The sequence below is a fragment of the Siniperca chuatsi genome, linkage group LG4 (genome assembly GCF_020085105.1).
Source record: "Siniperca chuatsi isolate FFG_IHB_CAS linkage group LG4, ASM2008510v1, whole genome shotgun sequence".
In the NCBI taxonomy this organism is placed as follows: domain Eukaryota; kingdom Metazoa; phylum Chordata; class Actinopteri; order Centrarchiformes; family Sinipercidae; genus Siniperca; species Siniperca chuatsi.
The window spans coordinates 10,130,933-10,153,859 of NC_058045.1; the positions used below are offsets into that span (position 1 = coordinate 10,130,933).

Here is a 22,927-nt window from a genome sequence, read left to right on the forward strand (position 1 = left end):
TCATTCAAGTAAGTGAGGTATTTCATGAGAAAAATGTGTAAAATAAGATATAAAAATGGGAATGTTAAGAAATCCTTTATCCTGGATCTGGATCCGTCCCACAAAACTAAACGCTTGTTCTTTAGAATATGGCCTAATTTTAAATGTTTTTTTAATCTGTTGACAAGTTTTGGAGATCTCACGTTAATTAACAAACACAAAATAAAGGGGACCAAAAATAAACCTTCTTTGCAATGAACAATGGCGCCCTCTGCCGGCGGATTAAACACAGGTGGAGGCCCTGGTGGCTAATTATTATACAGATCAAGTGCAGCAGAGTTGCGCAAAAAAATGTAATTCTCTTAACTCTTTGTTTCAAAAGATCTCCACCGTCAGTGCAGTGACACACATGCAGACAACAACAAGGCGACTGCAGTCTCAATTCTTGCATCCGTAGATCATAAAGCTATAAGAAGATATATGATCAGACTCTTTGCACCGTTATGGGCGGATCTGCGCGTTCATGGCTCCAGGGTCACACCTTCTCCAGCCAGCTGTGCATGAAGACGATGAGTCCCCGCCGACTGCTGACAGCCGCTGACCGACCGTAACCCTCCGAGAGACGACGTTAAGTGAGAGGGAGAAGGAAAACTGGGCAGCGATGGCAGTTTCAACAGCTTTAATCTGGAGAACTTGACAGCAGGTTTTAACAAATGCAGGGTCCTTCACTGGGCATGCTCCATCTGATCTGAGACAAGAGCTGAGCACGGTGTGAATAACAGGCAGTTTGGGCGTTTTTGAGGTTTTTTGTCGCCCTCTCATCTCTGATCTATTATTATCATTATTATTATTATTGTTGTTGTTGTTGTTTTGTTTAACCACGCAGCACAGTAAACAGAAAACCTCCCTTCTATTAGACGGCGGATGTTTTGTTCTCAGCGATGCATGACTGAAAGGGAAAGTCTCTGAGCAGGAGGCATCTCTCTGCTGTGACAAAGACCTGCTGAACAGCGGCGGCGTGTCGTTAAACGCAGAGAAGGAGCGGGCTGAGCGTCGGTGTGAAGGAGGTGAGTCTGTAGGCAGCAACAGAGGAGGGACTGAGTCTCCATCAGGAGCTGCCGGACCGGCGCTGTCCGCTCAGCACCACCGCAGTCACCTTGCTGCGAAAGTCATAAACCTGCTCAGGACTGATCTGATCAATTACCGCAACTTGGGGAGTCCAATGATCTGGGTTTATTCTGCTGGCGGGGGGGAAATTTGCCAGCGTTTGTCCTTTTACCCCGACATCTTGGATTTACTGACGATGTGACGTCCATTCTTAATGTGATGGGCTGCAATCATTTTGGATTTCGATTCAATACCCTCCAGTGAGCCTGGCAGCTATAAGCGTTTATGATCCTCCACTTGCACGGCAGGTGCTTGTAGAAAATACGGGGTTTAGAGGGAATGCAGCCTGATGCGTGTGAAGCATTTCTTTCATAGTTGTTGAGAAACGACAGGTTGCTTTGTGCGCTGCTTCCCTTAAGTAATTGTTTCCTTCAGTCTAATCACTGCTGTGCATGGTTGCACGGTGCGCCTAGACTTACCTTTGCGATGAAGGGAACTTATTGGAGAAATGCCTAAGGGACGCAATGGGCCTGAGCGACGACAAGGATCGCATTGTGATAAACGTGGGAGGGATCAGACATCAGACATACCGCAGCACCCTGCGCACTCTACCTGGCACTCGTTTGTCCTGGCTGGCCGAGCCTGATGCACCCAACCACTTTGACTATGATGCCAAGATCGAGGAATTTTTCTTCGACCGCCACCCTGGAGTTTTTGCACACATCCTTAATTACTACAGGACAGGTAAACTGCACTGCCCGGCTGATGTCTGCGGGCCCCTCTATGAGGAGGAACTGGCCTTCTGGGGCATTGATGAGACAGACGTGGAGCCATGCTGCTGGATGACCTATCGCCAGCACCGGGAAGCAGAGGAGGCCCTTGATAGTTTCGGCGGGGGGGGGTTGTTAGACCTGGCGAACGATGATCCGGAGCCAGAGCAGGAGCATGCTGAGGATGATGTGGATGAAATGACAAGGAGGCTGGCGCAGGGAGACACTCATGATGCCAGGAGTGGAAGCCTGTGGAGCCGGTGGCAGAAACATGTTTGGGCTCTGTTTGAGGACCCTTACTCCTCTAAATATGCAAGGGTGAGTTGCTTTTGCTTTTTGCCATGGCTTTGTTCCTTCTAGTAAACTGGAGATCTGAATCCTCATTAGGAGTTATCATAGGCACATTCTGAGCTAAAAAAATGTTTCATTGCTGGTTCGAAACTGTCAAAGCTGCATGAACAGGACTTTGGTTGTGGATGTGTTTGCCTCTGTCCCTTAATGGTGAAACAAAGATTGGCGGATCTGGGAGAGGCTTTTGATGACCTTGAAATTGCCCTCTCAGGGGTCTCCACAGCAGAGATGTGACTGTACATAGAAGGAGGGTGGGGGCTGGGTGGGGGAATTAACCAAAGAGACTGTCAAAATCATTTACATGCAAATCATCGCTCCCACCCTCCTCTATCTCGCAGGAGAAGATAAAGAAACTCATTGTGACTCTCACAGGTCTTTGGATTGATATTTCCAGGACACAGGGATCCCTGGGTAGGCTGGCTCTTTGGTTAAATAGGTCAGCTACACATTAGGAAACCAGATCTTTGGCACCACCAGACTATTAGTGGCAGACCTCCAGACAAAATTTAGTTTGCTGTTAGAGGTGACATTTTTGGTCTTTGTTATGGGCACTTTTCCATCTGGGTGCAATGCCTCTAGATGGTGACAATGAAATGACTTTACACCTTCAGATTTGTGCTGCACGCTGGTTTTACAGCTGTAGCAGACTGATTGGTGTAATTTGTTATCAGGCTCCATCCAGCAAGTGTAAACTGTATCGACATGTTCTCACTCTTACAGCAAGCATTAGTGAAAGCGGTTTAACCAACACACACACACACACACACGCTTCTTTCAAATTTCACCTTCTGCATGCAGGACATTTCCCAAAGCAGAAAACTCCTCAGATGTGTCCTACTTTTAACAGTGAGCAAGACAAAGCAGAGAGTGGAGAGTGACAGAGCTCCACCAAGACTGGCAAGAAGATTAATTAGAACTGAGCCTCAGAGTTAATTACAGCCTCTTTTCAGAGTGGATACATCAGTGAAAAACCCCTGTCAGTGCATTTCACTGTAGGCCTGTGGTTTGCCAGCAACAGTGAGAATTAGCCAATAAGGAGAAAACAATCTTTGCCTGTCACCCTCCCTCCAGGCCACACTGTTCCTAACTGTCTCAAAGACACATAATTTACTGCAAGAGGCGGTCTGATAAGATGCAGCGTTTATTTAACAGCTTGAAGGGTGGGATGTTCAGAGGGCTCAGCGAGCCACTGTGTCAGGAGGCATCAGCGGTCGACATGAAAGTGGCTTACAAGAATGAGGCTTTTAACACACTGAAGCATGCTGGCAGTGATGGTGACATTTATTTTTCAACTCTTTTGCTAATTGATGTGCAAAATAACAAGAGCACCTGTTAATTAGGGCTGCAACTAAGTATTATTTTTATCATCGAGATATCTGCCGTTTATTTTCTCGATTGAATAACTGAATAATACATTTGGGCTAGAAAATGGTGAAAAATCCCCATCACGACTTTCTAAAGCCAAACATCTTATTTTGTCCGTCCAACAGTCCAAAACCCAAAAAGCTTCAGTTTGCAATCATAGAAAACTAAGAAAACAAGCAATCATTCTCATTTTAGACGCTAGAGCGAGTTAATTTGGGGAGCACTTTTGAAAAAAAAAAATGTAAACAATTGTTAGATTATCAATTGTTGCCAATTAATTTTCTGTTCCACTAATCTATTGACTAATCGTTTTAGCTCTACTGTCAATAAACCTAATATATAAAATATCTGTTCATACTGCATCGGTGACGTGCTGACAGGACCAGATTAACTCACCTTGTTAAATTTATTCAGGAACATTCACTATGTAAATTTAGATTCATGTAGACAAGAAACTCCCAAACAAATCTGCAATTAATTAAATTAGCACAAACAAGCTAACAATAAATCTGTGGCTTCTGGGACCCCTGACGATCCGGGGCCCCCGGGGCAGTTGTCCGCTTTGCCCAGTTGGTACTCCAGCTGTGGATTCCAATTTGTTATTTTTTGAGGTCATGGTTGAATTGGATTGTATTATATTCTAGGGAGTTCTTGCTATTTTGTGCAGTACATACTGTGGAGGGGGTGGACAAAACAATATTATGCAATCCAGTACAACAACACAAACACTGTCCTAATGCCTCAAAACTTGACACAAAATCTCTCTTACACTGTACCAACAACAGCTGACCAGTAGTAGCCTGACAAAGCTACATTTTTTAGTAATTTTGTATTTTTAATTGCATTAAAATGTCAAGTGCTCCTTTTGTCCACACTCTATTTGTATGTTTAAAAGATGGACATTTTGTACTGAATTTAAAGAGAATTTAAAAACCCACATTCACATGCTATATAAGTGTGTAAACCTGATGTGTGAGTTTTAAGATGCATATGGTGAACAGTGATGTTTTCTCACTGAACAAAGAAGACAGCCCTGCTGACCGAACAGAAGTCAGTGTGCTGTAACACCAGAACCATCATACTAACATGAATAGGAAGCAGACATTCATAAGCAGCAGCGATTTCCTTAGCACAATGCGATGAATTGCCAGTGATGAAATGATATGATAAGGGCCTGTTTTCCATCTCGTGCTGCATGCCTGCCTTAGTGACACACTGTGAATGGACTGACTAAGAGGCTGTGTATCCTTTGCTCAGTGGAATATACGTGAGAGTCCTCCTGCCCAGACATGCCCTGCTCCAACTAACCTCCTCCCTGATGCCATTCACTGCTCCTCCCAGCTGCTTAATAGACATTTCCATGCATGAACAAACTGCTATTGATCCAACTTTTGTGATTCACAGGATCATAAAGTAGCTATCCACTCTTCCTGTCTGCCTCTTTGTCCACCAACTCTGATCTATTGACTTCAGATTCCCATTGAAGTAACACACTGTTAGCCAGTACAGTATGATTTGAGCAGGATAAAATGAGGACAGGTTTGCAATCGATACCCAGGAGAGAATACTGTATCTGTTACACCCATGTTGTGTGCATCAGAAATATCAGAGCCTGAATGTGATGAAATGTGATTGTCTAATCAATACATAACAAAGGCTAAAGTAAACTTGTGCCATTACGGGAAATATAGGTTTCTCATAAAACTCTGTCCTCAGTTCAACAAGCCTCTCAGCTCACTACAATTCCCAAGGGTTGATCATCTGGACAGTATGACCTTGCATAGGGAAAACCTGTAGTGATGGTGCTTAAGGGAAGAGCCCCAGCTAAATTTAGTCATGGGGGCTGACACTAATGACCCGTCTGCTGCTGCTGCTCCTCATTCTTTGCAATTCTGCATGTAGCATACCCGTGAAAATGACATGACCTTGAGATACAGCACGGGGAAGAGAAGCAAGAATGGCAAGCTCGCATTGATTGTCCCTTTTACAATGACACCTCTGAATCAAGACACCTAGAGAGCAGAGAGAGAAAGGGGGGGTGAGAGAGTGTGTAAATGCCACTGTAACTGTCAGACCAGATGCCACAGACTCAGACAATAGATTGAATTGCATTGTGTCGTGCTAAGAAATGTTGCTGGATTACATTGCATGAATTACTGTGCCCATTCTCCTCTCTGTCCTTCTTCCCCCTGCCCACCTTCTCCCTCCCCTCTCCCCTCTATTTCTTTTTCTGCACCCTATATATATTTCCTGCTCAGTGGGTGGCTCTGGCCTCGCTGTTCTTTATTCTGGTGTCCATCACCACCTTCTGTCTGGAGACCCACGAGGCCTTCAACCCCATCATCAACCGCACTGAGGAGGATGTGGTGGACAACGTCACAGTGGTGCGCACCTACCAGGAGACTGAGACTGCGCTCTACCTCACCTACATTGAAGGGGTTTGTGTGGTGTGGTTCACTTTTGAATTTCTAATGCGAATAACTTTCTGCCCGAATAAATTTGACTTCATTCGGAACGCCCTAAACATCATCGACTTTGTGGCCATCCTGCCCTTCTACCTGGAGGTTGGCCTCAGCGGGCTCTCTTCTAAGGCAGCTAAGGACGTGCTGGGTTTCCTGAGAGTCGTCCGCTTTGTGCGGATCCTGCGTATCTTCAAGCTGACCCGTCACTTTGTGGGACTGAGGGTGCTGGGCCACACGCTGAGGGCCAGCACCAATGAGTTCCTGCTCCTCATCATCTTCCTCGCTCTCGGTGTCCTCATCTTTGCTACTATGATCTACTACGCTGAACGGATTGGAGCTAACCCCAACGACCCTCGAGCCAGCGAGCACACGCACTTCAAGAACATCCCGATCGGATTCTGGTGGGCTGTGGTGACCATGACGACCCTCGGCTATGGAGACATGTACCCTCAGACGACCTCCGGCATGCTGGTCGGAGCCCTGTGCGCCCTGGCAGGTGTGCTGACCATCGCCATGCCCGTCCCTGTGATTGTCAACAACTTTGGAATGTATTACTCCCTGGCCATGGCAAAACAGAAACTACCAAAGAAAAAAAATAGGCATATTCCTCGGGCACCCCAGCCAGGTTCTCCAAACTTCTGTAAGTCAAGCATCAGCTCCCAACCTCAGAGCCCCATCCCCCATGACGATGTTTTTGAGATAAAGTTTCAAGGTAAGAAACAAAGATGAAATATATTCTGATATATTGTTGTCTCATCACTTCTCTGTCCTCCTGAAGCAGCCATATCACTATTCAGTTTGTCTGTTCCCACACTTCAATCAGCTGATGATTCAGGCATGAGATTAAACAAATGGGCTTCCCACAGAAAACAATCAATAAAATATGTGATGAAAAGTGTATTTTACTCTGGATAGGAGAATAGAGAGATTGAGAAAGACCGGGAGTAATCTTGCCATTGATTTTGCACTTCTTAATGCAGTGATTCACTCCTCCTCTCTCTTAAGACTAACTGAGAGCCTGTAATCATCATGTATTTGTAACGTTAAGAACATGTAAGTAGACACCTGAGTCACTTGACTTCCTCTTGAATTCCTCTGGTGGCTTTAGTGCATAGATATTTATTGACCTTTGATACAATTTGTGCTCAAAAACATATAGAACAACAGACTGCAAGGCAAACATTAGACCGAAGCTATACATGCGGTATTATTGTACGACTTAATCCCTATGTGCATTCAGGTAGTAGAGCGTGAAAACTGAAGATGTATTAAAAAATGTAGCACTTAAATTCTGACAAAAGCTGGTATATGAAACCAGATTTTTTTTGTTTGTTTTTCTTTTCTTTATTGTTTTCTTATAAGATTCCAAGCTGAATGGTGAGGCAGCTAACGCAGCTCTGGCCAACGAAGATTGCCCTCATATAGACCAGGCCATATCTCCGGAGGAAATCTTCAGCCCCAGCGAGAGAGAGCGGCCCTGCTTCTTGGTCACCACTGCTGAACGCCCCAACCACACAGGGGGCAGAGTGAGGAGGGGTACGTACAGTAACAGCCAATCACAGGCCCCTGTAAGACACTGACACCCTGTAGACCGTAGACAGAACACGCTCTTTTTTTCCCCTCTTTGCAGAGTGTTACACCTCAGTCTTTTGCAGGCACACACACACACACACACGCACACACACGCACACACACACACACACACACACACACACACACACACACACACACACACACACACACACACACACACACACACACACACACACACACACACACACACACACACACACACACACACACACAACTACAAACCTCTTATGAAAACCTTCACACACTTTCACAGCAGCTGCTTCTCCTCCTTCTTCCCTTTGGGAATTGTATATATTCCAAGTCACAATAACATATGTTAAGGCCAAGCACAATCACCATAAAATCTCATCTACATAATATATTTTTTGATACCATGCATAATGTAATACCCCTATTTATTTACGAGTAACAAAGCTATTTTCGAGATTTATATGATCTAGAATGTGTTGTCTTAAGAAAGTATTTATGTGCTATGTGTGTACCATGTATGTATATGTGTTTTAATGATAAATATCATGCAGGATCCTGACTTATGAGTACATTGCTCTTGACCATAACAGTGCATGAAGTGTGTTGCTGATGGGTGCTATCAGTATGGTGAAGGAGCACAACACAAATGGAGGAAGGCTAATGTCAAATATTATTATTATAAATATTATTAAAAGACAAATTCTAATTTACTGATTTTGACACTTTAACAGCAGGGTTAAACCCTTTTTGTTTATTTATTTCGTGTTAATCTACAAAACATTCCTCTGAGAAAGTCACGCTAATCTCTAAATGTGTGTGCAGCCAGCACATCAACAATAAATGGCGTACAGTATGAAATTCTACCTGTAGCTGAGAACACATTCCCTGCCTGAGGTGCCTACCTTTTCCAGTCTTTTATAGTGTTATACTCCAAACCATTCCAGTACCACCCGGTGCATGCTGTTCTACTCCTGATGCACTCAATGCATGGAGAATATGAATCTGTCTCAAGTCTGTGTTGACCTGTTTCTTTTGGAGACAAAAACAAGAAAGCAACAGGTGTAGTATTACCAGTGAGGAACACCAAAACATTTTGTCATGGATTCAGTGCTGCAGTGTACTCAGAACGTTCTCTGTTTTTCAACTGAAGGTTATGAAAAGCCTTGGAGCCTTAACAGCATGTCTGGCATGAGCGGGGATGCCTCTGGAGTGTCCTCAGTGTCCGCCCTGCCCTGCAGCCCACCCTGTCTAATGCAGCACTCACATTCTCCCATCCCATCCATTATGTAGCATGGTTGAGTAGCAGACACAATGCCATTGGAAGGCCAGTCCACACTCCTCCTTCTTATCTTTTCCTGTTCCTTTTACACTTGCCTTCACTCCTGCTTTTTTTCATTTTTATTTCTTTATTTTTCTGGAAAACTGTATCTTAACTGTGCTAATACTCAAGCCTCCCAAGTGTTCTCCTTGGGTGTGTCATCATATGCTAGACTAGAAAACATTGGCACATGCCACTCTGCATGGGTCACCTCAGTTGCAGACAAAGCACTGTTCTACTTGTACCACAGGCTAACCCCACTCTTTCCCTGTGTTTACATCATTGCCTGTTGCTCTGTTGCTTTTGATCTCGCATACTCTTCTGCCAATAACTTTTATCTCATCTGCTTTTTACAATTTTGTGAAAGAAATTTTCATAAGATGTAACCCCTGCTAAAAATATGCTGGACATGAACAACACATGGCTTTTAAACATATCCAAAAGGTATCATTACCAGCTGTTAAGGGAACTCCTCTTAAGTGCTTTGAACGTTGCAAAGTAGAGACGTTATCATTCTGAAAGTGCAGTCCAGAGCAGACTCAATGTTGTCTGAGTGGCCATCAAAAAAAAAAAAAAAATAATTATGAACATGATGTTCATGATGTCCAATGCAATATGGAGATGAAGACAATTCCTATGATACTAGTGATGAATACATCTAATGTCAACAGAACTAAAACTGTCTGTTCATTTGCATGAACTGCATGAGAAATTATGTTTAACAAGAAGCTAACTGTATCACAGTACCTGTAAGAAAAAGAAAACGTTTTCTTTTAAAAGCTTCTGAAGCTTTGTCATTTTTTATGCATTTTAAGACAGCTTTACAAGAGACTCAGTCATAGCAGAGATTTTTATGTAGCTGCCATTTTTTGCCTTTCCCCAAATTCATATATTTATTGTCTTGTATTTATTTGACTGGGGCCTCCAACTAAAATAGTGTGATTTAACTTGAGCAATTTGTCATAAAGCTAACTAATGCTGTTATGAGCATAAATAGTTTTTATACAGATATATTTACTGGTAGTTAAGAGTTTTTAAACAGTATCGTAGTCTGCAGCTACTTCTATTACTGCTGCAATGCCTAAATTAAGGCAAGGCTCATGAATTATAAAACAACGGTGCCTTCATACCTGGTGAGGCAAAGTAAAAGTGAGTAATAAATTGACATGGTAATACATAAGTGCTCCCAGTGTAGCATCAATACACTTTATACCATGCTCATAACAGTGTAATGAAAGCTTTATTTATAAGGTGCACCTTGTACCTTTTGCACCACCCTAGTACCCTTAATCACAGTAAAAAATACCTTCTTAGTTACTATTGTTACACCATCCAACACATACTAGGATTTAACCTTTAGGGGGATACATAGCTCCAACAGCTGAAAATACTGACTTTATCCAGTAGTCCCCATCTCAAGAAAAGTTTTGTATGATAAAGCACAAAATATTATTAAAGGGGACCAGGCAACTCTACAGAGCCAAAATATATTGCGTTACGATCAACCAGAGATGTCATGATGACTCCTGCAGTATGTATGTCTGTTGATTTAAACATTAATACAGTTACTGTTACATGTATTGATCCTGTCCCAGTAATTATGCACAATTTTTTCAGGGCACTTTAACAAATTTTATGTTGACAAATCAGAAACATTAATTTCTAGAAGAAGATATAAGTATAGCAACTCATTTAAGTTTTGTTTTTATTCTGAATGAGCAGAGTTTTACATTTCGAGTCATGTCTCTTGTGGTAATTAATGGACGTTATATATTTAGAAAAAAAAACTTGTGAAGATTTGATGTGAAGAGATGCAGGTGAATTATATGCTCATGCAAATTCAAGTGGGAAAAAAAGTACATTACGACACAGTATGGGATGTGGGTCTACTTGGGGAAAGGTAAATGCATGTATTTTACATTTATGCAACAGACAAGTATTCAAATAAAATATGTAAATATAAGTCCTTGCATGAAATAAATTTTATACACAACGAGCGTTTAGACTCCGTTTTTATTCAACAGCACATGCATACATACATCTTTCCTTTCCCACTAGCTTACAGCTAGTGCTTTCAACTGCTGTTTGACCCTCTGTCTACCTTTGTCCGGGTCAAAGAGAGCATAAAAAAGGAGGTGACTGTGAGAGCATGACGCAAAGTATACAACCGCATGACAATGACCGAACTACTGTACATCAACTTGTAAAACGCAGCATGATTGGGCATGTTTATTAACCGACTCGGAGTCCAACCTCTGCACACAGACAGTACATCGTTGTCTGATGCCTTGGCTAAGCATGGGAAATACATGGTAAACCTGTCGTTTACCATGAGGAACTAACGGAGCACATTTTCTTTTACTCTCCAAGCTAGTGTCATTTCTCACCTCGCACCTCAGAGGTATCCATCATCGCCATAATTTCCACCATTATACATAATTTGTGTAATAATTTATTTTTGTTATTGTTTTTTTATATGTTTATAGAGACCCAGCGACAGCACCGGAGCAGACAACCAACAGAGTCAGTTTGTGTTATGAACCATGGTGTACCAACCACTATGTGTATGACCCATAATGGCCCATCACCCACCTGATAGTGCTGTAGCATTGTTGTGTGTATTACTTAGTATTTTTAAATGGGTGTGACAGTGACAACCTGTGCATCACAAACTCAGCATAGATGTAGCACTGAGGAAGTTTTGTTGTCAAGCCTTATGTAGCTCAGTATCTGTGACTGGTTACTGTGTTGTAATTTGTGTGCCTATTTTTGGTGTGTGCCAGTGCTGTAAATACGCTTTTTTGTGTGCTGAAGTTGTGTGTACCAATGTTTTTGAGTGATCATCAAATATCTGTGTGCTTTTTCTGTTGAAAGAAAAAAAATGTTGCTCCGATTTTAATCACCCCCCCCAGCAAAACCCTGTCACTTGTCATGTCAGCCAGACTAAACAGTTGAAAACAAATCGTTAACTTTGCACTGTCATGGTCACATCTTTGTAGACTTTTGCACTGTTTTGCACCAGTGAACTTTTTAACATCCCTTTGTATGTTTTCAGGCATCAAAAAGATAACACACCCCCCCCAAAAAAAAATAAAAATAAGGTCATACTTTACAAAACACCACTCTTACCTTATATTAATGAGGCATTAAAAAGGTAAAGTGTGCTGTTAGGAATTCGTAAATAATTTTGTTGGTTAAGCAAATTATTCAGAAAGGAAAAATAGATATTAAACATTAATTGAATGTTGATATATCTTCATATGTAGCTACACTTTGATTAACAAAGACATGAACTCATATCACACCTCAGGCATTGATAATTATTCTGTATTACATTTTAATTGACAATCATGTAGAATTGGATTATTATTCTTTTTCTGCACACATGCCAATTGGTATAATAGTATGTAATATTAACCAATGCCAAAACATTACACACATCATACTGGACAAGTGCCTCTGTTATGCAAATTCTTCTTATCATCATGCTGGTATAGCTTAACCAACATGACAAATTAATGTACATTTTATTTTTTAAATTAGTCATCGGTCACCAGCCATTGAAAACAAGCATCAGCTCAGTTCTCAAAAAGCACCCAGAAACAATAAGGACCCCCGTACGGATCAGCTTCTAAAGGCAAGCAATGAGCATACCTAATTAAAAACATAAAGGAGAGCCATTGAGTACAAAGTAGAGCTTTACTGTTTGTGTGGAAAAGTTAGTGAAAAGGGACCAACAACTGCAAACACACTGCCAACAACCTACTGAGATCTGTGTGCAGTCAGGAACAGCAGATCTGCCAATAGAGCTGAGCACAAATGGGGGGGACAGTGTGCTGGTTATTGTCCGACACAGAATAAAAAACAAACAAACCAGTAGCTGTTATCATCAAACAGAATCAAAAACGCAACCAAGAGGCAATTAACGTGTGCCGTTTAGTGAGACTTCAGAGTGTGTGTTTTGAACACGGTGCATTTTGTGGTTAGTTATCTCAATAAGGTGGTCAGTGATCGTTTTGATTGGTTTGTTGCTTAGGGATTTTTTGTGGGTTTTTTTTAACAATACAGTTCAGACTTGTACATTAAATAGTGATAAATAAAAAACAGAAACACAGAAATGATCATTTTTTAAGTGAGTGTTGATTTATTTTTTCAAACTAATCCAGGTAAAAGCACATTAACTTAACTTTCATTAATGCTTAATTTCAGTGATAAAGGTGTTTTCGTATTCGATTTGCATAAACCATGAGTAAAATAAAACATTTTAAATAAAAACGGAAAAAACTATCATTCAGGAGCCATTCTGAGTCCTGTCATTGGCCACAGCACTGGCTTCAGACCTGCAGTTGGTCCCCGGGTGCTGCACTGCGGGCGCTCACAGCTTATAAATATGTAAGTTGGGTCAAATGCAGCGGATGAATTTCCTCCAAGAGAGATTAATGAAGTATACAGTATGAAAGTGTTGCAGACAAACAGAACGTCAAAGAATATGACACAGACACACACACACAAGAATATAAATAAGTGATGCCAAAGAAAAAATATTGTACTGTATGTGTAAGTGGTAAATCGTGAGATGGCCAGGAGATTTTCAGTGTGAAGTGGAGAGAGTGCCTCCTGACACTCAGGATCACTGCCATAAACCGCTGACATGGGAAGATGGAGCTATAGCACCAGTCTGGCCCATCCCTCACATGATCCATAATGGCTTCATTCAGGAAGACAAACATGGCAGGTGGACCAGGAGCCATAGGCATGGCCATTTCCTGCAAGCCCCAATCATGGCCATTAAAGTGATGGGCTGGTCAGAGAATTGATGGCCTCTGTCCACATGTAACATAACTCAGCCTGTGTCCAACCACACAACAGTATTTATGATGTCTGACCTGTTCAAGAAGCTCAGGTATTAGAAGGTGAAAGTTACTGTGTATTCAAAGGCACTTAAAATAATCATATGTGGGCTTTGCTTAGCACCAATAAGCCACCAAATCAGTCAGTTATGTAAATTCACAGTCATTCTGTTTTTCTAGTCTCTGACTGCCTCATGCTGAATAAATGTTCGTGCTCTGATGTTACTAAAGTGGAGTAGGTGCAGAGTTTTGTCGCGAGTCAGTTGTCGCAGCGCACACTGCCATAGAGTGTCCGGCTCCACAGCCAATGAGAAGAGGCCTGAGACCAGAAACGAGCTGTGGCTGAACTACGTCGGTCTTTGAACCGTCTCCACACATTCCATGTTCGTTCCAGCCCCAGGAGAGGAGACACCCCCCTGAAAAGGAGAGGGGTCATGGGTCAGTGGAGCTGACAGGAGAGGGGCTGCAGCACAGTACCATGTAGGCTGAAATTAGCTGCCTGGAGGAAAATGTCTGGGTGCAAAAAAACAAACACACACACACACACACACACACACACATACAGCCTCTCTGTTCCCAACACTGACACTCAGCCAGTAATAAAGCCTCCCTGCTCTTCACAGCTGGTGAGCTTGTTGGTGGGTGTGGTCAGGTCTGCATCACCGAGGAGACACGTGCCATGGCAACACAGTTACCTAATAGGCTCCATTGCCATGGCAACAGAAGCGAGCTTGCTTTCTCAAGGGTAACACATCTTTCTCACAAGCTTTCCCCATCCTGCAGTTGTGTGTCTTTCATGCCGTCTTTTTATTTACTTCATTGTGGGGTTTCTTTGTCTTTCTGCGTTTCTAGCTCGTCTCTGAAAATCTGTGGCATCAAAGATATGGTTTCGCCAAGTGACACATATGCTTTCGCCAGTTAACAGACCAAGCTATCATGCCAGCAGCTTATGTCAGTGTGACATTCTGCCAGTTATGGCTTATGCATTACAAACACACGTAGCCCCGTCTTTATGATACTGAATGTATTTATAACTGGACTGCAAGGTTATTCAGTAAACATTCAGTTCTCATATATTAGTGAGCTTAATGTGTTGAAACGTTTTGTTCTTTGGGGAAAAAGCCTTATTTTGGTGCTGTGCTTAATTCATGGACTCACTGACTGGAGTACAGCACATCAGTGTTTCCATGGCAACAAAGTGCCTGCACAATAGAAGGATAAAAATCAAGACACTCAAACCAAAAAACATTTCCTTGTAAACAAATCCGGTCTTTTGGTTTTAAAATCTCACACCTAATTAACAATACCACATTGACACAATCTGCAGGAGGCGCCTTTTTTAAGCGTAACTTACGTCATACTACAGGTACAAGTTTAAACAGGATCTGATTAAAGGTGTTTGTCCTTATACATTACTGTTAAGTTCAAAATGTTCACATTAACAAAAATCTTTTCTCAGATTGGATGAGCTGTGCCCACAGCGTCTTTGGCCTATCCCCCACCTCTGACCACCGATGATGAATTTAATACATGAGGAGCACTTGCTCAGGTGCAAATGGGCAAGGGCTGAGCAGGCAACAGATATCATAAGCAGCATGCAATGCTATCCGTTCCTTTCCACCTGACCTACTTCGGCACCAGAAATAGCAGCACTCAGGTCTCTACTTCCAATCCTGTTTTGCTATTTCATTGCTCCTGCCACTGTGCTCCAGACAGGAGGAGGAAAAGAGGAGAGCATGGCACAGGAGGGAGGTGCACGAGGTTCCTTTGCTGCTTCTGCTTTCTTATCACATAACTGAACTTTTGAAAGCACAGAGCAGTGCTATGACGGACAGTCTGCGTTCATTTCCTGATTACAATGACATTTCCAGTTAACTGTTCAAATTGGTCAGAACATTAAAAGTGGCCATTTGCTTGTTGAAATACCAGTGATGTTCAGCGTTTCCTCTTTAATGGAACCTTGTGCTTGTGTTTCAACGTTCATTTGTGGTATTTATATTCATGCTGATATAAAAAACTGGGTCAGTGTTCAAAATTTTATGCGAATGATTTTGCTTCCAAAATGTTTTAAAGTGCTAGCCGGTGACTATGGGAAAGCAGGAGACTCTAGGCAAGCCTGGAAAGAATAAAGGCACATTTAATCTCTTTGTAAATCTGATGAAGAATCGCAAACACTCAAATATATCTGTGTTTGTTTAGGATTTTTTAAGGGATGTGTGACTGCGATGCTTATGTTCTGTTCTTATGTGGACAAAGGGAGATTGCTCTCCAAACACTCTGAAACTGGAAAAACATGCCTGTAAATGTGTGTGTGGTTAATTAATCTCTTTTACAGGCCTGTTCAGGTAATTGCTTCTGTCAATGATACCCATCTATTCATGCTATAATTACTTCCTGATGCAAAGACCACAGAGCAACAAGCTGACCTCAGAAATCCTCTGCAGCATTACCAGAAGGATTAATATTTCACACTGATGTTTAACTGTAATGTATTAGACAGTTCCTTTACTAATTCTTTGGTACAGAGAGAAGGATGACTTAAAATAGTTAAGCCTCACAAATGTGTATTCCCTATTCCTTTATGTAGTCCAGAATCAGTTCCAGAGTCATGTGAGGCCAAAAGTGAAGTCTCTTGGTTCAGCCACTTGGACTTATTGAAGCCAATTACAAACTATTTCTGCTTAATTTCTCTCTTCCTCAATGTACTTTTCCAGTGCAGTTGTGTATTATGTTGTCAGATGTTTATGCTCAACTATTTTGCTGCAACATTACAGGTTCTGATATTGGCAAATAAGGCAGTTTTTGAAAATAACATACAAAAAGAAAAAGAGAGGAAAAGCCAAAAAAAAAAAATGTAAGGAAACTTTTGAGAGAATACACTCACCTACAATGGCAAGGTTATGTTCAGATCCACAGGCAATCTGTAGGGAAAAAGATTTGAAAAGTGTTTAAAATGCATGTTGAAAGCAGTAATATCCAAGAATTGTTATGCCAACATGGATACTGAGATACTTTGTAACCAACAAGCTCTGAAACTGAAATAAAGTTCCATGTGTCAAGATGAAGTCATCCAACATTTATTCAAAACTGCATACAACATGAGTGCACTAAATGCAAAAAACATTAGTGTTGATTTCATCTGTAAACACATTAGAGGCTCCAATATAAAATCCCTCACCCCACAGTGCATCATCAGAAAGCAGAGCAGAAAACTGTAACAGAAAAGCATTTATTCATAACAGCACACACTGCTGGGCTGCCCAGAGGAGTTAATGCAACTGTCTCAGGAGGGCTGTGTGTGCCTACCTTTGCTGACCAAAGCCTTTTACAATTTAATGGCCTTTTTTTCGCAGTCTTTCCCCTTCATAACTGCTACAGGAATTGAGGGGACAATTTTAAATTCTGATCCTGAAATCTACACAGCTCAATAAGAGTAAAAACATGAGACAGAGCTCTCTAGATGCCAGTTTAGATTGTTAAAACTTTATTTCTAGCAATAAAAGTAATTGAATTGTATCAACATCCTTGCTAATACAGTTTGAACTGCTTGGATAAAGCAATGTTTTTGATAAAGCATACAGCTGTGGCACGTCATGAATAGAAACAAACCCACTGAACCACTGACATTTGTTACTCCAGTAATGTTCATAGGCCTCAGAAAAATGTGACAATAAAAATATTGACTCTGTGGGTGTATATGTACAATGTTAGGAGGACTAATATGGTAGAGTGGACTGAGAAATTCATAGCTCACTCAGCTGATCCATCTTGCCTTCAGCTTTACACACACACACACACACACACACACACGGTGACGACGCCTTGACATATGGCAGTGTTGCTGCAATGATCTGTGTGCAGTGGAAGAATGATCCAGAGCTTGCCCTTGCCCGCCCCTGACATCCACTTTATTGGCAATGATATCCTACTATACAACTGCCATTTAGACTACAGGTTAACTGGTGCAATCCCGTGATGCTCACACATAATTGCCCTTCTGGGAGAAGAGACCTCCGCCTTCACTGAATGTAAGTGGTCCTCAGGGAGTGTGTGTGCACTCTACACGCTAGATATAGTGATGTAAATCATTAAGAACCTAGTCTTACTGGGCCTGGCTCTCATTCAGTGGCAAAGTGTTTCACTTCATACAAAACGACCCTCAGCTACCTGTTTTATTTGTGGTTGTCTGCTGCCCCCTGCTGGACTGACACAGACATGTTCTGCTAAAATACGAGGACAATGGCCACAGCAATAAGAATCAATACAGTATATCTTTAATACTAATAACACTTCATCTAAAACACACTACATGTATTAACAGTTGTCATATGCCTTCTACATTTTTTCAGTCTGTAGAGGTGTCAAACACTGCAAAGTCTTACCTGTGTCGCTCCACGGAGGACTTTAACCTCTCCAGGGAGGCAAGCCTCCTGGTTTCCACCATCTGCTGAAGGAGCAGCTGACTGCCGCTCTGGGTTCTGACTGGTTGATGCTTGTCGTCCCAGCTGTCCATAATCTCTTCTGCCCCATGTGAACACTCTCCCAGTCTCTGAAATGGATGATGACCTTATTTAGATATGATAACTGTCCTTTAAATCCTGTTGGTGACCATCACAGAAATAATATGTGTTATTAAGTTTCACCTGTTTGAGCAACTATGTGTGTCCAGCCACTCCAAATATGGATAACTTTCTCTCCACCCAGCAGTGAGCGCTTCATAAGAGTGGGAGAGGACAGGAAGGGCTCTGGGGTGGTCAGCTGGCCGTGCTTGTTGCTACCCCACAGAAACAAATCACCATCTCCTGCTCACACGACAGGAGCAACATTACTCTTCATACAGCAGAGGCAGCAACAGAAAGGCAAAGCAGTAATTGAGTGGTGCTGGTCAACTAATTACAGGGCCGAAGGGAGGCCAGAAATGATGTATGAACATGAGGTGGAATACAACTCACTAGTACAACCTGAAAGTGTAAATGCTCTCTGAGGAAGAGCAGCACAAAATGCATTACATAGCTGCTTTTAAATTATAGCCTCTCTTATGTTTGTCTGCTGCTCTTTAAGCCAAAAAATGAAATTATACACTTCTAAAGCATCAATAAAAACTTGACCTGTTTAGTGGGGGAAAGGGGACTGGGGTCTATTTGCACTATTAAAGACTGCAAATCAATCAGTGTGCTCCTTGGAAAATTACTGTCCTCGATCCGAGAATAACCTGATTCTGCTGCATACTGCTGCAATATGTGTGAAGAACCCCTTTTCATCTAAACTTTACTGTTTACTTACTGTTTATTAGAAAGAAGGTTTCAGCCTTGTTTATTTTGGAGGGCAGCTGTGGCCAGTTTGGCAGGTATTTCCTATTGTTTCTGGTGCAAATATCAAAATCACAATGCAAAAATCAAGCTTTTTATTTATTTTATTTTTTTACCTTGGGCTGCTAAATTAAGTGGCTCTGCTGCCTTTTTTGTGTCCTGTGTTAACAATCTTCTGCGAGTAAGAAAATCTGGAGCCTTCTGGAACACTTTCAACATGTCCTTCTTACAATTTCCAGGCTAATATGAATTTTTTCTCTTGAATTTATGCTAAATAAACCAAATATTTCATGAACGCAGCATAATGATCGTCATATATATCGGTGTCATACCTGTAAGGCACACACAGTGCGCTAAACCTGCAGTTACCATGTGTGAGGTCTTCTGATCCAGACCTGCAACATGGTCACAAGCATCTGGTCACATTTATCAATCATCAGAGGCATTGTAAATCACGTAAAGCCTAAAAACTTTGTTTTCTTTTACAATTTCTATTCAGTACAGAGTTTCACATACCTGGTACCAGAGAGGGCACCGTAGAACTGAGGTGTGATGGCACAGGGCGTGGGCTGAGTGCCCTCTTAGCGTGGCTGAAAAGACCTCTTCCCCACTGATAAACACAGCCTGAGTCTGAAGGCAGAACAGAAAATCAGGATTTGTGGATTGCCTGCTAAATGAAAACACACTGAGGAAGTTTTTGGTGCAATCTTACCAGTAACAGCTAGTGAATGTCTGAGTCCTGCTGCAACACTCACCACTGGCTCCTTCAGACTCTGAGAACAAACAGCACAATGACATCTGCTTCAAAGAAACTGACCAAACTGATCCTGAGGTGAAGTTGGTCTGTAGCAGTTCTGATCACTCAGGATTCAATAAATAAAGGTATGGTAAACATTACAATGGCTATATTGTCAATCATGTGCTCACCTCAACAACCAGTGGATCTGCAGAGTGTGTGACTGTCTGTCTAACACCAAGTTGTCCAAATGCATTGGAGCCACATGCCAGTACTCGACCACAATCTGTCAGTGTGACATAAAAAGAAGAGAAATATCTCTATAAATAAAACACAGTGAAATATTCAACTTTTGGATGGGTGAAGGTAGTTCCAGGCGTCCTCTGTCATTCCCATTTTAACATTTCTGTGCTGTCAGAATTCTGTGTAATTCCCTCAAGCAAAGTCTGTAAAATTGCAGAATTACAGAAGGTGTGGCCTAAAACGTATCTGTATGAGAGCCCTTTGGCTACTGCTGGGTTTAGGACAACCCTGATCACCTGTAATGTGAGTCTAATGCTGCATTCACGTCAAGCATGATGAAAGGCTGACATGGGAAAGATTCCCATGATTATGACATGCAAGCGTTCATGTCATCAGACAACTCAACACAGTTTTATGATTGCAGAGCTGGCTGCATGAGGGTTAAAAAAAAACCATGCATTGAAAATACAGCCCAATATTCATTAAATGTGGGTTATATTACCTTGAATTGTAGAACTGGCTGACGTGAGAGTGCCTATTTTTTTGCTTTTTCAGGCACTTCCGTGTCATTAAGCGCCAAGACAGATATAACAATGCTTTCAGAAAAAGCTCCCAGTTTCCCAGTTGTAATTACAAACTGGATGTTGACATGAATGTTTACAAGTCTGAAACTAGTAATTACAGTAACTTCCATATGACGTGAATGCAGCATAAGTCTGTGGGTCTGGGAGGACTGCTCTTATTGTCCACTTACGGCCATCTACAGTAATGTAGTTGCATTCTTGTATATATCAAACAGTTACAGCCATTTTACCCACTGATCAAGCTGTATTGCACTCATTCTCAATTACTAACTGACTGTATAAGTTGCATATTCTTATATATAATTAATTTGCTCTTATGCATTTCAATTTCTATCCTGTCTAATTTTTGGCTGCTGTGACATCCAGATTTTCCCTGATAGATAAATAAAATGTCATCCAATCTTATCCATTACCCCTGCCTAAAAAGAACACCTGGGGGAAATGCTTAATCGTCTCTCTGAAACTATCATATCCTTCTGAACCTAGTGCAAGTGTAAAACAGAGCATCATATCCTGGTGTGAAATGGTGCTCACCAGTGAGAAGAAGAGTAAAATCCCAACCACAGGCTACTTTTGTGACCCTTTGACTTAGGCCGGGGCAGAGTTGAAGAGATGAGATGTCTGCATTGTGGCCAAGTCCCAGCTGGCCTCTGTGATTCTGTCCGCACACAAAAACCTCTCCATTCTCTGTCCAACGCAAAATACACCACAGACATTTGGGAACCATGCAATTTATTTTTTTAGTAAGACAAAAAACAGAAATAGATGTTTTAAACATGGACAATGCACAAAGACTGAGTTGGCTATTCATATACAAAACATTTAGGTTAGACAGCGACTTGCAGCCTTGCTGATGATGAGTAGATGAGTAAAAAAGTATTTTATCAGGATAAAAAAAATTGTATGGGCAGTTTCCTTCTTTCCTCTACTATTTGCTGCACAATTTATTTGGAATTTTGTGTTAAACATGTTATCTATAATTACACAGATATGTATTAGATTGGATTAGATTAGATTCAACTTTATTGTCATTGCACAGAGTACAATTACTGAGGCAACGATATGCTGTTTAGCATCAAACCATAAGTGCAAAAACCAGTAAAGTGCAGCAGAGTACTGTACATATAGATGTATGTTACGATTGATGTTTTTCTGTTTGGCTGTATATGTTTTCCCAGAAATGTGTATATGTGTCCTGTGGTGTATTATAATCCCATGTGGAATGGGCTAAATGTTTGGCATGACACGCAAATAAAAATGACCTAAATTGACTGTCTTCATCACCAACAATTAACTTATTTGGCCAGGAGGGGGCAACACATGATCTCTGTCTTGTTCAGACTTTGTTCACATTGCTGAACACGTTATAGAGGCTTGTATTTAAAATGGGAGAGTGCAGTTTAGGGGCAAACTCTAAATTACCGGTGATAACCACGGAGTGAACCCCGCCGCCGCTGACAGCCCGGACTGCCTTGTTGTGTAGAGCAGCGGTGTCAGAGAGCCGGGGATCTGACTGGTCCTCCACATGTCCCTGTCCCAGCTGCCCGTAGCTGTTGGCTCCCTGACGGACACGATATTAGTTAAACACTAATACTGTACAGAACCACTAATGCTGATATAGCCGTCAACCAAATCTTAACGGCTGTTTGTTTTCGTTGCACTTGTACGTTGGGGCTACAGTTCGCTGACTGTTTAAGCTAACGTTAGCAAAAGTGTTATGTTAACGTTCCCCACTGAAGTGTCCCTCTGCTGGTGGTGAGTATCTGAGATAATTTAACTACACGGCAATACATACTCAACTTAAACACTTTAACGGTGAAGATAACGAACTTACCCAAGAGTGTAAACAAAACTCCGGCCGCGAGCTCGTTTCCATGGAGTACCTAGCTACCAAAGAGTACAGCACGATTTGCGACACTGTCGCGAAGCACACTACCGCGTTTGGGAGTTTTGGTATTTGATAATTTCATGACATTTTGTGAGCAGAATGGTCGCTGGACCCAAAAGCAATTTATGATTTTGTGTCTGCGTGTCCGCCGTGTTGAGTGAAGCCATTTCATATTGTTTTACCGATAACGATACGGGGAAATCACCCACCCAGAAATAAACTTGCGAGTTGCGAGTTTAGTACAGTCACCTGGCTAAAACGTTTTCTAACATTTAGTCTACTCAGCTAACGTTATGTAAATGGGATGGACAGCATATTAGAAACACCTCTCAGTATAACACAACCCAGTTGAAGAACAACACCACCATCAGCCTTCAAAATGACCATAATGCTGAATTAACA

At 41.8% G+C, this 22,927-nt stretch overlaps 2 protein-coding genes across 9 annotated transcripts; one reads left to right on the forward strand and one right to left on the reverse strand.

Annotated features, from left to right (window-relative positions):
- The first annotated feature begins 115 nt into the window (after positions 1–115).
- kcnc1b (potassium voltage-gated channel, Shaw-related subfamily, member 1b) lies at positions 116–16,826 on the forward strand. Of its 4 annotated transcripts, none has more exons than XM_044194438.1 (4): positions 128–2,174; positions 5,831–6,746; positions 7,397–7,570; positions 15,225–16,826. In XM_044194438.1, exons 1-4 carry the CDS (start codon positions 1,611–1,613, stop codon positions 15,281–15,283), a joined length of 1,713 nt encoding a protein of 570 aa, XP_044050373.1. In that variant the 5' UTR covers positions 128–1,610; the 3' UTR covers positions 15,284–16,826. The 4 variants fall into 4 exon arrangements, with proteins under 4 accessions (XP_044050374.1, XP_044050373.1, XP_044050371.1 ...); XM_044194436.1 differs by lacking the exon at positions 15,225–16,826 and adding an exon at positions 8,748–10,912 and having other exon boundaries at positions 131–2,174; XM_044194437.1 differs by lacking the exon at positions 15,225–16,826 and adding an exon at positions 11,402–13,036 and having other exon boundaries at positions 132–2,174.
- sergef (secretion regulating guanine nucleotide exchange factor) lies at positions 2,208–22,623 on the reverse strand. 5 transcript variants are annotated; one of them, XM_044194464.1, is made up of 12 exons: positions 22,472–22,623; positions 22,060–22,198; positions 21,172–21,324; positions 20,002–20,096; positions 19,787–19,847; positions 19,591–19,704; positions 19,407–19,469; positions 18,409–18,567; positions 18,148–18,314; positions 16,650–16,686; positions 8,500–8,626; positions 2,208–5,584 (listed from the first exon to the last, which is right to left on the reverse strand). In XM_044194464.1, the coding sequence occupies exons 1-12, from the start codon at positions 22,511–22,513 to the stop codon at positions 5,557–5,559; spliced, it is 1,185 nt and encodes a 394-aa protein (XP_044050399.1). In that variant the 5' UTR covers positions 22,514–22,623; the 3' UTR covers positions 2,208–5,556. The 5 variants fall into 5 exon arrangements, with proteins under 5 accessions (XP_044050399.1, XP_044050400.1, XP_044050398.1 ...); XM_044194465.1 differs by lacking the exon at positions 2,208–5,584 and adding an exon at positions 7,470–7,600; XM_044194463.1 differs by lacking the exon at positions 2,208–5,584 and adding an exon at positions 7,484–7,618.
- Positions 22,624–22,927: the final 304 nt, after the last annotated feature.

What these genes read in the sequence shown, in the direction of transcription:
- sergef (XM_044194462.1), bottom strand. Translation starts at nt 22,513, where the DNA reads ATGGAAACGAGCTCGCGGCCGGAGTTTTGTTTACACTCTTGG. An exon ending in CAGATCCACTGGTTGTTGAG is followed by an intron (nt 19,848 to 20,001) that starts GTGAGCACATGA and finishes GTTTGTTCTCAG; the next exon opens with AGTCTGAAGGAGCCAGTGGT. An exon ending in TCCTCCGTGGAGCGACACAG is followed by an intron (nt 16,687 to 18,147) that starts GTAAGACTTTGC and finishes TTTTCCCTACAG; the next exon opens with ATTGCCTGTGGATCTGAACA.
- kcnc1b (XM_044194436.1), top strand. Translation starts at nt 1,611, where the DNA reads ATGGGCCTGAGCGACGACAAGGATCGCATTGTGATAAACGTGGGAGGG. An exon ending in ACTCCTCTAAATATGCAAGG is followed by an intron (nt 2,175 to 5,830) that starts GTGAGTTGCTTT and finishes TTTCCTGCTCAG; the next exon opens with TGGGTGGCTCTGGCCTCGCT. An exon ending in TTTTGAGATAAAGTTTCAAG is followed by an intron (nt 6,747 to 7,396) that starts GTAAGAAACAAA and finishes TTTTCTTATAAG; the next exon opens with ATTCCAAGCTGAATGGTGAG.